The sequence below is a fragment of the Fonticula alba genome, assembly GCF_000388065.1.
Source record: "Fonticula alba strain ATCC 38817 unplaced genomic scaffold supercont2.5, whole genome shotgun sequence".
Taxonomy (NCBI): Eukaryota; order Rotosphaerida; family Fonticulaceae; genus Fonticula; species Fonticula alba.
Window position 1 is genome coordinate 461,120 of NW_009242975.1, and position 16,144 is coordinate 477,263.

At 69.8% G+C, this 16,144-nt stretch overlaps 3 protein-coding genes across 3 annotated transcripts; all 3 read left to right on the forward strand.

Annotated features, from left to right (window-relative positions):
* Positions 1–74: 74 nt before the first annotated feature.
* Positions 75–7,032, forward strand: H696_03306 (hypothetical protein; the record flags this gene model as incomplete). The annotated part of the gene is made up of 3 exons (XM_009497164.1): positions 75–252; positions 418–849; positions 989–7,032. 3 exons carry the CDS (start codon positions 75–77, stop codon positions 7,030–7,032), a joined length of 6,654 nt encoding a protein of 2,217 aa, XP_009495439.1.
* A 441-nt stretch (positions 7,033–7,473) lies between these two features.
* H696_03307 (hypothetical protein) lies at positions 7,474–8,239 on the forward strand. The gene has a single exon (XM_009497165.1). The coding sequence runs from the start codon at positions 7,565–7,567 to the stop codon at positions 8,162–8,164; it is 600 nt and encodes a 199-aa protein (XP_009495440.1). The 5' UTR covers positions 7,474–7,564; the 3' UTR covers positions 8,165–8,239.
* A 1,838-nt stretch (positions 8,240–10,077) lies between these two features.
* Positions 10,078–15,170, forward strand: H696_03308 (hypothetical protein; the record flags this gene model as incomplete). The annotated part of the gene is made up of 10 exons (XM_009497166.1): positions 10,078–10,492; positions 10,597–10,861; positions 11,033–11,228; positions 11,380–11,398; positions 11,500–12,106; positions 12,279–12,871; positions 13,007–13,192; positions 13,336–14,090; positions 14,387–14,679; positions 14,913–15,170. The coding sequence occupies exons 1-10, from the start codon at positions 10,425–10,427 to the stop codon at positions 15,168–15,170; spliced, it is 3,240 nt and encodes a 1,079-aa protein (XP_009495441.1). The 5' UTR covers positions 10,078–10,424.
* Positions 15,171–16,144: the final 974 nt, after the last annotated feature.

The following is a 16,144-nucleotide window of genomic DNA, read 5'->3' on the forward strand; positions in this document are numbered from 1 at the left end:
CCCTATGCATCCTCCTCGTCCTTCAGACATCTGACTCTCCCTCTCGGTGCCCCGCCCGGCATTTTAGACACATCATGGCCGCCATTCCCCCCTCCGGGCTGGAGGCCCCGATCTCCGGGGCAAGCTGGGTCAACAGCCAGCTGGCGCCGGTGGTCGGTGTCTTCAGCAGCCGCGACGCGGAGGCCCTTTGCCGGACCAACAACATGAGCGTCGTCGAGATGTTGCGGGCCTTCAGCCGCATTGGCAGAAAGCGTGCGTGCCCCTCCGGCTCCCCCGGCCCGGCTGCCGGGCCCTCCCCTGCCCGTGCCACCCAGCTCACAGACGCCTTCGTCCCCCCCCCCCCCCCCCCCCCCCCCCCCCCCCCCCCCCCCCCCCCCCCCCCCCCCCCCCCCCCCCCCCCCCGCCCCGATGCGACAGTCGAGGTCACCGACATGACCGGTCAGCGGCGGCCGATCGCCGAAATGCATGTGCGCTTCCTGTCCGGCTCGGAGCTCGAGGCCGCGGCCGCCACCTTTGGCCACGAGGTCTTCAACACGCCAAGCCGCCTGGCACAGCTATCCGCCTCGATGGCCCTGGCGTCCGGGACCGCCGCATCCGACCCGACGACCGACCTGCAGCAGCAGTACCCGGGCCCCGGTCCGGATGCGAGCTGCCTGGACACGGGGGCCGGTGTCGGGCCCCCGAGCACCGGGACCGATGCTGATCGGCCGGCCCGAGCCGACTCGGTGTCCAAGTACATTCGCGGATCGAGCATCACCGATTGCGCCCCCTGGTTTGGGGCCTTCGCTGACCAATTTGCCGGCCGCGTCCCGCCAAATGAGTTCGACTATCTGTCCCACCCGGTGGTCTGTGCGTTCAGCCCCTCGGGCCGGGCTTGGTCCCCCCTCGCCTGCTGCTCCTGTGCCGGCCATCTGACGTCTCCCCCTCCCCCACGCGTGCACGCACACACGCGCACACGCACACACGCACAAACGCCTGATGCACGCAGACCTGTGTGTTCTTGCCTCGCACGAGCCCAATCCCCTGGAGAAGGCCCGGGCGATCTTCCGCTCGGCCAGCACCACCGGATCCAACATGTTCGACCTCACCAACATCAGGGCCTTCTATGTGGTGCTGCATGACGCGTCGCGCGATGTCCTGCCGGCATCCACCCCCGGCCATGTGGCTGCCTCTTCGCCACAGCAGGGCCTGCTGGACTCGCTGCGCTCTTCGCTCGGGCAGAATGTCCGCGTGCTGACGCTCAATTCCCAAACCCCAGCACTGGACCCGCTGACCCGGCCGCTGGCCGACTGGCCGTGGTACCGGCTGACGCGGCGCCGGCCACCGGCTCTCGCGCCCGCAACTGCCCCCGGAGCCACTGGCAGCTCCAGCGCCGGCACGTCGGATCCGAGTGCCGGCGTCGCGCCCGGGCTGGCGGCCGATGATCCGCTCGGGGCCGGGCTGGCCCAGTTCCCGGCCCGGGCCTCGGCGCCGGGCTCGCCGCAGCACGACCCGCAATCCTATGCCGGGGCCCAGCTAGCTGATGGCGATGTCCAGGCCATGCGCCAGTTTGTCGAGGATTTCGTCGAGAGCGTCATCCTGCCGAAGATGGAGTCCAGCTGTCACCAGTGGAATGTGCAGGTGGCCAACCAGCGTCGTGGCTTTACCGGGCGCCTGTTTAGCGTCGGCCGGCGGTACTTCTCCAGCGGCCCGGGCGGCGGCGGCTCCAGCGGTGGCAGTGGCTCCACCGGGGGCGGGGCTTCGGCCGGCACGTCCGGCGTCCCCGGCACCGGGGCCCTGATCAACCATAGCAGCCCCGAGGCCTTGCTCCGGCGTTTGGCGGACTTTTCGCTGCAATTGCAGGATTTCAAGTTCGCCCAAGAAATCTACAGCATCCTCAAGCGGGAGTTCGGGCCCGGCCGGACCCCGGGCCATGCCGGCTCCCTGCACGAAGCCCTCGGCGTGTGTCTCTTCCATGAGGAGAAGTTTGACCAGGCGGCGGCGGCCTTCTCGACGGCCCTGGCGGCCTACATGACCCCGGACCGGGGGCGCCTGCCGGTGCTTGCCCTGCGCGCGGCCCTGGTGACCGTGGCCCTGTCCCGGGGGCGCCTCCGCTGGCGGGACATCCAGCAGGCCCTGCAGGCGGTGGCCGGAGATGCCATCGACCATGTGCAGCCGGGCCCGGCATCGCCCCTGGACGCCTTGACCGGGGCCCGACTGCCCGGGAACATCCCCTCCCCCTTGCCCGGGCCGGACATCACGCCGGCCGACAGCCTGCGAGCCGGGCTGCTGCAGGAGCAGCTGGCCTTGACGCTGCTTTTCGGCCGGCCGGATGCGCGGGCTGCCCACTCCCGGCGCTATGCCCTGCACATGGCCCTGGCGGCGGAGCGCTTTGCTCGGGCCCAGCAAACCGGCCACGCGGTGCGGCTGGTGGCCGGGGTGTTGCGCCTGTCCGCGCTGGATGGCCCGAATGCCGGGGCCATTGGCGTGGCCTCGGCCGCCGGCTGGACTGGGGTCGAGGCTTGGGCCCGGCAGCGCCTGCAGGGGCTCCTGTCGCCGGAGCACGCGCCACTTGATCTGCTGCATCTGGCCGCAGTCGGCGCCTCGGCTGTCAGCCTGCTCCGCCATGTTGCATCGTCGGGCACGCCGGTTGCCCCGCCTGCTGGGTCTACGCCGCCCGATCCCGGGCTGCTCTTTGCCCTGATTTCCGCCTGGAAGCATGCCACCAAGACCCTGGATGCTGCCGGGGGTCGCCCGGCCCTGCCGGGGCCCGCTGGCGGCGCTGTCCCCCCCGGGGCACCATCCATTGAGCGTCTCTTCCCGGCCGGGGAGCAGGCCCTGCCGCTCAGTCATCTGCTGCATTGGCGCCCGGGGCGCAAGGAAATCGGCGTCCTGGTGCACTTCCCGTTGGTCTGCCCGCGGGAGGGCATCCACACGCTGGTCAGCCGGGCGACGGTCGGCGGCTTGGCCATGGCGGCCCTGCCCCCAGCGGCCGATGCCCAGGATGACATCCAGCAGCTCACCGGAAAGGAGGCCCAGCTGAAGGGGGAGCTCCGCCTGGCGACCGAGTTTGCCGGGCGCCTGCGCCAGGAGCTGGGCCTCGGTGGCACGCCCTCCTTCTATGATTGGGAGCGCCTGGCCGTGTCGGCGGGCATTGTGCCGGCGGCGACCGGCGGAGCTCTGCGGCAGCTGGGCGCGGCCGCAGCCTCGGGCCGAGTCCCGGCCAGTCGGGTGTCGATGGCCGACCGCACGCAGCTGGTGGCCGCGCTGACGGGCAGCCGGCCGATCCTGACCCGGCTGCCGACGGAGCAGCAGCAGCAGCAGCAGCAGCAACAGCAACCCCTCAAGAGCGAGGCGGGCCCGGGGGCATCGTCACCGGGCGATGGCTCGGCCAGCGAGCCGGCCGGCTGGTGGGCCGGCATCGAGCCGAATGCCTTGCGGTCGGTGGCCGCCTTTCCTGACCGGCTCCGGTCGCACGGCGGCCTGGCGGTGTCTTACGCTTCCGGCGATCCGGTCAGCATTGTCATTCGCATGGGCAATCCCCTGTTGGTGCCATTGCTGATGTACCATATGCAATTGGAGCTGGAGCTGGTGGCCCCGGGCCCGGAGCCCGGCAGCCTGACCACCTGCACCGTGATGTCGGCCACGCGGCATTCATTTGTCTGTGTGGAGGCGCAGCGTGAGCTGTCTCTGGCGTTCTTGCTGCCAGACGCGGCACTTGCCCAGCCTGGGGCCGTGTTGACGGCCACCGCACTGCACTTCCTGTTTGCCGGGGTGGTGCCCTGCGTCCGGCCCCTGGGCCGGGTCTATGGCTCGGCCGTGGATCTTGGCAGCGGGGCCACCTTGGCGTCGCGGGTGCACCAGCTCCCCTCCGGCCGAGTGGCGCGCTCCGGCAGTGTCCCCTCCTCGCCGGCCACCGGGCCCCTCTCTGCGGCCATCGGCGAGGCGCGCGCGCGTGTGCTCAGTGCCGTGGCTACTGGAGCGGCCGCGACCGGCGCCGCGATCGACACGCGTCAGGTGGAAGCGGCCGCGGCCGCGGCCTCGGCCATCGACGACTGTGTGCGTCTGGTGACCGGCCCGGCGCGCGGGCTGCTCCGGCTGGACTGGCGCGAGGATGGCCGCCATGAGGAGCCGGAGCCCGGTGCCGATGGGCCGCCGGTCACGGTGTCCCTCCTTTCGAGCCAGACAAAGCGCACGACCCTGACGCTGACCAACATCGGCACGGTGCCGGTGTGGGGCCCGGTCCGGGTGGCCGTCTCCCACAGCGGGTTCCTGGTGGTCGAGCCGCCGTCGGCTGGGCGCTGTGGGGCCGAGGCTTGCGGCGCCGAAGCCGGCATCGAGTGCTCCTCCTCCGATGACGACGACGAGGATGGCGAGGCCACTGGGCTGGTGGTGCGGGCCCCGGTGGCCGCCGATGCTGGAGCCTCGTCGGCCTGCCGGTTTGTGGTGGCCGACAACAACATCCGCGACCGATCGGTGATGGAGTTCCACCTGGCTCGGGAGGCGGCCCTGGCCCCGGGGGCCAGCATGCCGGTGACGGTGTTCGTGCGGGGCGAGCGCTCCGGCCAGCACCGGCTCCGCGCCCTGGTGGCCCATCAGACATCCCCCGGGGGGGTGGCCTCGGCCGCCGGGCCGGCATCGGCCGATGGGCCCAGCTGGCTGGCCGCGCGCGCCGAGCTGCACATTGATGTGCAGCCTGTCAGCCAGGTGAGCACCACATTGCTACATCCAGCCGGGGCCAACCGGCGGCCGATTGTCTGCCTGGAGGCCGAGCACCTGGCCCCGTCCGGCGGCCCGGGTGGCGGCGCCGGCGGACGCGCCGGGCAGCACCTGGTCCTGGAGCAGATCTTCTGCCTGTCAACCGGGTGGTCTCTGCGCCCGATGGACCCGGCCAATGTGGCCGACCGTCGGGCCATCCGCGCGGCCGGCGGGGTCCTGCCTGCCGGCACTCCGGCCAGCGAGCCCGGCATGCGTCTGGCACCGGGGGAGGCGTTTGTGCGCTTCTTCGAGCTGGTCCCGGCGCCGGCGGTCGAGCAGTTGTCCCTGCCAGCCGGGCCGGGGGGCCAGCCGGTGCAAGTGACCCGGCCACTGTCGGCGCCCCCGGGCCCGGGGGGCACCTGGTCTGCCACCTCCTTCGAATGGGACCAGGCCGTGGGGCTGTATGCCATGCTGCGGGCCGATCGAACGGGGGCCCAGGTGCCGGCCTTGCGGCCGGTGGCTCTGCGCGTGCAGGCGCTGCTGCCGGAGGCGGAGCCCGGGTGGTCGGCCCTTGACACCTCGCAGCTTGTGCGCTGCCGGTCGGTGGCCATGCACGCGCGCCTTACTTCCACCTACAAGGCCTCCAGTGGGATCTTCAGCGCGGCGGCCTGGCAGACGGCCCAAAGTGCCGGCCGGGCCATGCCGACCCTCTCGGCGGCGGCCGTGTCGCCGTACGACTCGGTCCGCGGGACGTCCAGCTGGGCGCCACCCGGGTCCGGGGAGGCCTTCGCCGCCAGCGATGTGTGGGAGCGCCAGGAGGTGCCAGATGCCCAAGTCCCCTCGGCCGACTGGTGGCGCGTGGTCGGCGGCCGTGGGGGGGCTGCCCCAGGCCACGGTCCGGCCCCCGGGGCGGGCTCTTCGGGCTCGGATGTTCCCCTGGCCGCGGCCTGCATGGCCGCTGCTCCTGCCACTGCCACCGGTGCGGTGGCCTCCTCCTCGACCGGGTCCTTGGCTTGCTCCTCCTCCTCTTCCTCCGGGCTTCGGCCAGGTGGCGGCCCTGGCGGGGTGTCGAATGCCGCGTACAGTGCCCGGTGTCCCTTCGGCCTCTTCGACAGCACCACGGTGGATCTGTGCGTCCGGTGGCGCCTGGAGCCGATGGGCGCCGCCGCGAATGCCGGGGCGGTGGCCCCGGCGCGCGGCATGCACATGGTGACCGCGGTGGCGGTGACATCTCCCAGTGCTCGGGCGGCCGGATTCCAGGACCCGCCCCTGCTGCCGGCGACGTACCTGCTGCATAGCCCCCGGCCGCCGGGTCCGGTGCCCCAGTACTTCCCGCTGCCGGGGCGCGCGTGTGGCTGTGGCTGCGGCCGGGCCACTCGGAGCCGGCGTCTGGCCCGTCTGGACCTGGCCGGTGCCGGTACCGAGCATTCGGCCACCGTGGCCGTGGAGCAGCTCCGCCTGGATTTGACGCGGCTGGGTGCCCTGCCGGCGGAACTGCAGCAGCTGGCTCGCGGTGGAGGGTCGTCGCACTTGTCGACCGGCAGCGCGTCGGCCCTGGCACTGGGCGCCGATGAGACGCTCCAGCAGGCGGTTCTCGGGAAGGCCCTCCTGGACTCGACGCGCCTGGAGCGCGAGGCCATGGCCCTGGAGCTGGGGCTGGTGGCGGCAACCACGCCGGCGGCCCCTGGGGCAGGCCGGGTCGGTGGCGAGGCGCTTCGGATCCCGGCCGGCGGGTCGGTCCTCCGGGCTGCGCTGACCCTTGCCCAAGGGCCGAGTGGGGGCGACCTGGCCAGCATGCGCGGCCCCACCTGCGCGGCCACCGGGCGCCAGCTGTGGCTGGTGCCCTGTACATTGAGCGTGCGCAATGTCTCGGCCCACCGGTGCTTCGATTACTGCATCGATGTGCGCAATCCGGACACCATGGCCGGGTCCTCCGGCGCCGGCGACCCGCTGGGCGCGGTTTTGTGCATCGGCCTGACCCGCACGGCCGGCAGCCTGACTCCTGGCCGGGAGCTCCGGCTGGCAGGGCAGCTGGTCATGGCGCTGCCCGGGCCGGCCGATGCCGGGGTCCGGCTGACTGCCGGGGCTCTGCGGCTCCCGCACTTCGATGTGTACTTCCGGCCGAATCTCCCCCATCGTCTTGAACCGCTGGTCCGTTTGGATGAGCTAGCCCCCCCGGCGCCGCACCAGTTCCTGGCAACCGCCAGCCCGGGCCAGCCGGCGGCTTTCACATTCTCCATTGACCTGGCGGCGGTTCGCTTGCAGATCCTGGAGATGGCCTCGCCATCGGGTCCCTCGCCGGTGTCTCTCCCCGTGGAGTCCGCCACCACGGCGGCTGCATCGTCCTCCGGCTGACGGGGGTCTGGCCCGCGGAAAGGAGGACCGATCCAGCGGGGGAGGGGCGATCCCGCCGGGCGCGGGCCCCTTTCTCTCTCTCTCTCTCTCTCTCTCTCTCGGCCTTTCTGCCCTCCTGGGTCCTTTGCCCGCTTTCTCGCTTCCTCCCCCCCCCTCCCCCTGTTTCCTTCTGGGCATCCAACACATGCGCATGGATCGTGTGTGTGTGTGGGATGAGAAATACACACTCACAACTATGCGTTGGCAGTCCGGGCATCTCCCTGGCTGACATCCGCGTTCGGGGGCGGGGGAGAGACTGGCCGGCGAGCGCGTCCCCACGCCACAGTGTGAGGCCTGTGTGGTCGTGTGTGTGTGTGTGTATGTGTATCTCTCTATGTGCACGCGCGCGCGCTTGCGGCCAGTCCGGGGAGGTTTGGGTCTCCGCGGCAAGGCAGGAGGGGCTCAAAACCACGCCACCAGCCCATCCTGCCTGCTGCTCCGCCCTTGTTCCTTTTCCTCGCAAGCAAGTCACTTCCATCCTCCTCTTTGCCACATGCTAGTCCGACATGCCCTCGGAGGCGCCACAGTTCAGTCGCTGGCGCGGCGGGCGCGATCTACTTCCACGGCGGCCGGCCCCCCTCGGCTGCCGGCCACCACGAGGATGACAGCGGCCGCGGCCACGGCCACGGCCGCCACCATTGCTGCGGCCACGGCCACGGCCGCCATGAGCCCCGACAAAAACCCCGCCACCGGTGCTGCTCTTCGGTCGATCGCCCTTCGCGGGGCCCCCCGCAAGAATGGCCTCGGGCCGGGGCTCTTCTACTCGCTGATGATGGATCGGCGTCGGTGCGCCGAGATCGGCGAAGCCAGGCATCCGAGTGAGGCGGCCACCGCCACGGCGGCGGGGCCCGTGCCTTCCGGGGCCGGCGCCGCAAGCATCCCTTCCGTGTCTGGGGTCGAGTGTTGCATGAGCGGCTGCGTCAATTGCGTGCTGAACGACGTTTTCGAACAGGCGGCCGCGGCTGAGGAAAGGCCCGGCGCCGATGCAGGCCCCCCGGCCGCCAATGTCGACCCGTCGATCAGCGCCTTCCTGGCCTTGGAGAGGCGCCTCCGCGCCAAGGCCGCTGCCGATGCCGCTGGCGGCGGGAGCTAGAGATCGCACGGGGGGAGCGTCCATGCCCTCGCATGATCCGAGCCCCCAAATACACCCAATGACCTTGTGAGCACATGACCATTTATTTCGCATCGGGGCGGGGGGCGGTCTGCGCCGCGCCTGTCCCTGCGTCCTCCGATGGCTCTCTGTTTGCCCGCCCCCTCGTTCCTTCTCTCTCTCTCTCTCTCTCTCTCTCTCCCTCCCTCTCTCCGCCCTCCGCCGCGTTCTGTATTTTTACGGGCCTCGGGCGTGTGCCCCTTTTTTTCCCTGTGGGACCCATGGGCCTCGGAGCGCCGCCGGACACTTCCCAGCGCTCAACCCCGCCGGGACGGAGGTGGCCCCGGGCGCGGGCTGGCTCATTTCCGATGGGCAGGACATTCTTCCCACAGTGGCTTACAGGGGAGCTATGCTCCTCGAACCCTGGAGTCCGCATTCCTCCTCGGCGCGCGCCGGTGATTAGGGTTCGTAAGGGGGCATTTCGTCCGTCCCCCTCCCCCCCGCCCCCGCCCCCCGGCACGCCTTGGTGGCACGGTCGCTGACTCCGCGGGTGTGGACCGAGGGCCCCGGGGCCCGGCCGAAGATCTTGTCCCGCGTCTGATGCTGTGGGGGGGGGCGGGCGCCGGGGGGGGGGGGGGGGGGGGGGGGGGGGGGCGGCACAAGAGCCGAGTGTGTCTATGTGCGTGCGCATGCCCGGCGGAGGGGCCGACGAGGCGGGGGGAGGCTGCAGAACCACACCCATCCGAGCTCGGCGCCGCGCGATAGGCCCCCTCTCTCTCTCCTCGCCCCCCTGTTTGGCTGTCCGCGAGAAGGCGTGTGTGTGTGTGGGGGGGGGGAGCCGGCCCGGGTGCGCCGCCCTCCCATAATGTCGGCTCGCCTGGGTCCGCCGCACGAATTGCCAACGGCCTGCTTCGCCGGCCCCGTCCTGCGGCCCCCCCCCCCCCCCCCCCCCCCCCCCGCCCCCAGGTGACAGTTGGGCGCGGGTCGTCCCTCATTCTCGGCTCCGGGGGCCTTTTGGTGCCCGGGCAGCCGCGAGACGCCGGGCCGGTGCCGCGGCAACGCCAGGTCGCTGGGCACGGGCACTCTCCCCCCGCGGCCCATTCCTGGCCCCCGGGCCTCTGCCGCTCCGAGCCCCCGGCGTGGGGGGGGGGGGGGGGCCTCCCCACCCCGTTGTTCAATACATGCAAGCGCAGACACGCACTTGCTTCTCCGGGCGCTAGAGACGCCCCCCCGGGTCCCGGCCCCAGCCCCAGCCCAAGAGGCGTGTTTCCTCCTATCGCATCATACCGTGTGCGCGCGCGCGTGCGGAAGGCGGCCATTTCCAAAGGGCGGGAGGGGGGCGCCGGCGGAGTCGCGGGCGGGGGAATGCACCAGCCCGCGAGCCTGCGTAAGTGCGTCGGTGCCCCGCCCCCACCCCTGGCCCGGGGGCGCGGGGCATGAACAATGTGCGGCGAATGATTCATCAGCCCCAATTGGCCACCCATCGCTGCGTCCTGTCAGAGGCAGCCCCACAAGCATGCGGGGTGTTTCCTACACGCGTGCGGCATGAGCGAGGAGCACCCCGCATGCTTGCGAGCGCGAGCGCGCAAGCGCGGTGAGGGCGCGTAAACAAAAATGCCCCGGGCCGGGCCGGTAGCAAGCCGGGCCGGGACTCCGGCCGGAGGCATCATGCCCGGCCGGCCCCCGCTGGCGCCCCTTTCCAGGCCCGACGCGGCGCCCCGCGCACCCCGAGCTGGCTGGCCTCGCCAGTCCCTGCGGAGTGCCCCCCCCCCCCCGAGTCCGGGCGCCCATTCCTGTGCCGTACCCCCCTCGCACATTGGCCAGTGTCGGCCAGACGGCTGCCCCCCCGCCCCCGCCCCCGCCCCCCCCCCTGCCTCGGCCCGCATGCTTCCGCCGCCGCCGCCGCCGTTTCATGCCCCGGGGCCCGGCTCTGTGGCCGGACACCGCTGGCGTGGCCAGACCGACCTTGCAATCGGATTCTCCCCGATCTCCTTTTGAGAGGGAGCGCCTCCGTGGTTCGTCGCCCGGGGCGGCGACCGCCATCCCCGCTCCGTCCTCCTCCTCGCCGCGCCGCCCCCTCCTCCTCGCCGCGCCCCCGCTTCTCCTCCCCTCCCCCTGTCTGCTCCTCGCCCCTGCCCCGAGGGAGGCCGAACTTGAGGTCTCGCGCGCGCGCGCGATCGCTCCCCTCCTCCTTCCCCCCCCCCCACACGCACACATCCCTCCTCTCTCCCCCCCTCTCTTTCTTCCTCCCTCCTCCTTCACCATGACGGACGTATATGCCCCACTTACGCACGCGTATGAGGCCTTCACGGCTGCGCCTCCTGGAGAGTGGTCCGTCCTCTGACTCGGTCCTGTCGCTGTCTCTTGCTGGCCACGCGCTCACCCCTCCCCCTTTGCCCCATTGGTTCCCCCCCCCCCCGCCAACATCGTTGTAGGTTCTCCGTCCGGATCGCCGGCAAGGCCGGGCCGCAGCTCGGCCATTCCGGGTCCGGCGGTTTGGACGGCCTCCTGCAGGTCCGCTCCTCGGCGGACTTGGTGTGCTTTTACTTCCTGCTGCACCACCCGGCCGCCGCCCCTTCCGGGACCGAGGAGGAGCCCGGCAGCCAGCAGGTCCTCCTGCATGTTGTTGGACCGGATGCCCCACTGACAGACCAGGCCCGCGGTCTGACCTTCCTTCGGCATGTCATGTCCACATTCAAAGTGCGCACCTTCCCCCCCTCCCCCCACCCCCCTTTCGACAGGCCCCTTCGGCCCGTCCCTCCTCATCCCTCCCCATCTCCCAGCACACTCACTCTCCGGCCCCCCTCTCTCCCTCCCTCTTCCCTGCCATCCTGCCCCCATTCGGGCATGGTGCGGTGCTTGTCCAACCAGGTGGACTACGTGATTCCGGTTTCCTCGCTGGCGCAGATCACCCCCGAGATGCTGGCCGAATCGTTGCGGGCACCCACGGCATACTCCTCTTCCCCGGTGGCCGGCTCCTCACAGTCGCTGCTGACCACCGGTCTGCAGAAGACCCTTTCCCCGGCGGGCTACCGGTACAGCGCCTTCGCCACGCCGACCCTCTCCGGTGCGTCCGCACTGTCCCGCCTTCGGCCCTCGCCCCCTTGCCCCTCGCCCTCCCTCTCCCCAGTTGCGTGTCCCATCCTCCGGACTGACCCTCGGGCGTGCCTGTCCCCCCCCCTCTCTCTCTCTCTCTCTCTCTCCTGCCGGGCGCTCAGTTTTCCCGACCGCATCGAGGTACACCCTCTCGTCCCTTCGTTCTGTCCCTTGTTGCCCCTTCTTTTCACTCACCACTGCACGCTTGGAACTCACGGCCACACCGCCTCGGACGATGCCAGCTCGAGCCCAGGCAACCTGTCTCCGCGGAGGACGGTCTTCTGCCCCTACTTTCCGGCCTACACGGCCATGCCGCGGAGCCACCCGGATACCGAGCCGCCCGGTGACATGGCCGAGGAGCAACCCGCCCCGACGCACCGGCCCCGCAGCGGAGGCGTCCCCCTCCTGGGCAAGGCTGCGGCACAGAATGCGGCCGCGGCCGCGGTCGCCGCCACCGCCGCCACTGCCACCGCTGCGGCCCCGGTTGGTGTGTCGGTCAGCGATGGGCCGACTCTTCGCCGGAGCGCCTCCATCTCGTCCAGTGCCTCGCGTGCTTCGTCGGTCTTCTCCACGGCCTCCGTCAACTACTCCTTCACGCGTCGGGACTCTGCCACCTTCCAGCTGCTCTCCTCCACCACGGCCCCCTTCCATCAGGGGGCCTCCCCCGGGGCGGACAAGGGTGCGGCGGCCGGGCCGGCGGCGGCCGAGTCGCACCGCGGCGCCGGGCTGCCCCCCCCACAAATGGTGTATCACCGCCATATCCGCTCGCGCGAGGATGAGATCTCCCTCTTCCCTGGCGACCTGGTGATCCCGTTGAACGAGGCGCCGGACTCGTTGGGACGCGTCAAGGTACGAAAAGGCCCGGCGGGTGGCCACCTCATTCCCTCCTGATCGGCGCCCCTCCCTCCCGGTTGTTGCTTGTGACCATGCCTATCTGACGCCTGTGATCTCCCTTTTTGCCCGGCTCCGCTCTTCTCTCCGCCCCTCTCTCCGCCCCTCTCTCCGCCCCTGTCCGGCACAGGTGATGCACGAGTCGCGCGTTGGGTATATCTCGCCAGGGACCCTGCGCGGCCCGTCGGCCATCGGGACGGCCGCGGCCGGTGCCGGCGCCTCGCCCGCGGCCGCGACCACTTCCGACGGGGCTTCCGGGTCCTCGGACGCCAAATCCACATCCGATTCCTTCTTGGAGTCCAACAATCCGGAGGTCGTGCCGTACTACGGCAGCCTGGCGGCCTACTTCGACTCGGACCTCTACCGGAGTGATGCTTGCAACTGGCTCCTCCGCCACAACCTGGCCTCGGCCGTGCGATCCTACAATGAGGGGCTGCCCATCGATGTGGCTTCCGAGCTGGACCGTCTGTCACAGCAGATGCCCAGCCTCATGTACCCGGCGGTCCAGCGCCTGGTCTACCTGAATACCTTCCTTCGGGTGCGCGCCTTCCTCGGGCAGCCGATCCACTCTTCGTCCGCGGACAATCCCTTCATCATCCCGCACACGGCCATCAGCACGGCCGGGCTTCTGGCCTCGGGCCAGGTCTCGGCTGCCAGCCCCATCGGCCCTGGGGGGGCCACCACGCCGACGCGCCTCCCGGCCCCGACAGGGTCCACTGTGCAGTATGTGCCTGGCGCGCTCCCTCCTCCGTCTGCTGAGGGGGCCTCTTTTCTCTCTCTCTCTCTCTCCCTCTGCCCTTTTTCCATTCAATCTGCTCCTTCATGTATTCTCACCTCCCGTGCTCCTTCCCCACACAGGACCGCCAAGACCGTCCCCGGTGGCCCGCCCTCGTCAAGTTCAGTGGGTCGTGCGCCCAGCGGCCTGAACCTCCGGTCATTCTTCCGGCCAACGCGCCGCGACGCCAACAGCAGCAGCTCCAGTGTGCCGCTCTTCGTCTCGGCGGACTTCTTCCAGCAGGTGGCCAAGCCGGTGCATGACGCCGAGTACGTCCTCCTCCCTGTTCCTCCGTCTATCTCCCTCCCTCTCTCTCTCTCTCTCTCTCTCTGTCTCCCTTCCGCGCCCCCTCCACCTCAGGTGCCGAGGCCCTCCGTCTGATCCCCCCCCCCCCCCCCCCGCCCGACCACAGCAAGTACATCAAGATCACATCCCCCTTCCTGCACCCGGCACTGGCCAGCGCCGAGGGTGCCGACCCGACCACCGTCACCTCGTACCTCATCCATCCTGATGCGTACAAGCACTTGACCGAGATGCGCAAGACCGCCTTCGACGAATTCCTCTCGCTGACGACCGTCGGCAAGCGGTCGAATCTCATCCGTCTGCCCACCGGCTGGCAGTACCCTCACATCGACTACAGCAACGACCCGGATTACTTTTGCCTGCCCGGGACCGGTGGCAGTGGCGGCGGCGGCGGCGGCAGCGGCAGCATGCGGCTCCTGCCGGCCGGGCGCAAGGGCGGAGCCGAGCACCACCACCAGGCAGGGGGCGCCGGCGGGCCGCCCGAGGCGGCCGGTGGCCCCGGTGCCACCCCGACCAGCGTCCAGCTGGGCAGCTCTCTCCATGCGTGGGTTCTCTTCCTCGGGCACAAGCCCTTCGATTATAGCTTCCCCCTGCCGATGGCCATCACGTCGATGATTTCGGAAATCCGCCGGCAGAATGGCCTCCAAACCGAGGGGCTCTTCCGAGTGCCGGGCAATGCCCGGCGCATCAGCCAGCTGAAGGAGGTCATCGAGAAGGACGGCCACATGAAGAACTATGTCCAGTCCAATCCCACGCTCGGCATCAGTGTCCACGATGTGGGTGGCCTGCTGAAGCTCTTCCTGCACAAGCTGGCCGACCCGCTCTTCACGAGCGCGCTGTACAAGAACTTCCCCGACGTCACAAGTGCGTCCTGCCGCCAAACTTCTGCCCGTCCCCCCCCCCCCCCCTTCGCTGGCTGCTTTTCCTTTCCTCTTCTTCCCCATCGCCCTTCCCTGCCCTTGGCCGGGGAGGGCCCTTTCCTCGGTGTCTGGTGGCACAAGATGCGACAGTGCCGTCTTTTTTTTTTTTTTTTTTGTTGCCTGCAGCCCGCCCCTTCGCTGTGTTAACCAACCCCTCTGCCTGTCTCTCGCCCTCGCCCTCCTCGCTCCCGTGCCACCGCCGCCCCCTCGCCCTCTCTGCTTCCCTTCCGCCCACTGCAGAGATTAGCTCCGGCACCGCGGACCAACTGCGCGCCTTGCGGCACCTGTGCTTCCTGCTGCCCGAGCGCAACCGCCTGGTGGCCCAGTATCTGCTGGAGTTCCTCCGGTCGGTGGCCCAGAATTCCGCCGTCAACAAGATGGACGCTCGGAACTTGGCGGTCGTCTTCGCGCCATCCTGCTTCCGCCAGCCGGCCAGCGAGAAGACCGACCAGCAGGCGGCCAAGCTCATGAAGGAGAGCAACCGCGTCATTGTCAGCCAGTATGTCCTTCAGCTGCTGATCGAGAAGTATGAGGTGCGTGTTTGGATGTATTTATATTCGTGGTGTTTTGCCGTTGGCGGTTCTTGTTGCGCCTCTCTCGGGCGGGCGCATGCACATGCACATGCGCGCGCGCGCGCGCTCACGTGGCCTCGCCCTCCCTGCCACCGGCTCCTGCTTCCCGTTTGTTTGCCACTGACGCCCTTTTCATGCACACATGTGTGCCTGTCCGTCTGTCCGCCCGTGTGCGCGTATGTGCTCGTCGACAGGAGATCTTCATGTTCCCCGAGGTGGTGCTCGAGCGCCATCCGCTCTTCCAGTCCTTAGCCACCTCGTACAGCGAGTACTTCACCAGTGCGGAGTCCGCTGGTGGCGGTGGCGCCGGAGCATCTCCCTCTAAGCCGGGTGGCGGTGCGGCCGGGTTGGCCAAGCCCGGCGCCAGTCCGGTGCTCCAGGCAGCTGGTGAACAGCCAGCTGGCGATGCCGGTTACTCAGCTGGTGATGTGCCCACTGTGGAGGCTGTCTGAGTGTGCTTCCGACGGCCGTGGGGGCGGGGGATGGGGGAAGGGCTAGGGCACGTCGTGGAGCAGGAGACGCGGTTGTCCGCCACAAAGGGGGAGGTGGCCACGAGCGAAGTCGTCCATGCAAATGGTGGCGAGGTAGGAGGAGGGGCCCTGAGCGGCGCCTCTTCTTCTTCTTCTTCTCCTTCTCCTTCCTCCCTTCCCCCCCCCCTTCTTCGCCTGACGGCGGAGCATGGGTTGCTGGCTTGTCTCAAGTCACCTTCTCGTCTCCTTCTCCCCCTCCCCCCTCCTGGTCCCTCGCCACGGGATGTGGTCCTCCCCCCTCCCGGCCCTTTCTGCACTCCTCTCCAGGCGCACCCTCGTGCGGGAAGCAATACACCCTCCATATTTCCCCTCTTTCCTCTTCCCCTTGCACAGGCGGGGCTCCTCCGATTGAGGACCGCCTACTGTGTGTTGCGCACACGCACACCTTCCGCCAGGTAGACCAACGACCAAGAGAGGGAGAGAGAGAGAGAGAGAGGGCACGATGCGAGAAGTGGGAACGAGACGCGCCACAGGATGTATTTCGGTGTCTTCATGAAGGCCGAGACGCGGGACAAAGGGTGTCTATGCCCGCGTGCGCGTGTACAGACGCACGCGTCGCGGCAAGCCCCGGGCCAGAGACCACATGGCAGCAAGAATGGCAAAAGGAAGTGTGTGTGTGTGGGGGGGGGAGGGGAGGGGAGCTTGATTGTGCGCAGGGGGGTGTCTCAATGCGCACAGTCAGGCCCTTCCTTCAAGGAAAAGAGCAAACAAGGAGGGAGAGAGGGGGGGGAGGGAGGGAGGAGCGCATCACCACAAGGGCAAGGAAAAGGCGTGCAGGGGGGGGGGGGGGGGGGGGGAGGGGAGGGGGAAGCACGCACAGGAGCCAGGAGAAAAACTTAGGGATACCCATCTTGAGTTCAGCAACCCTGGAAGCTGGGTTCGGGACTGGGGGGGGG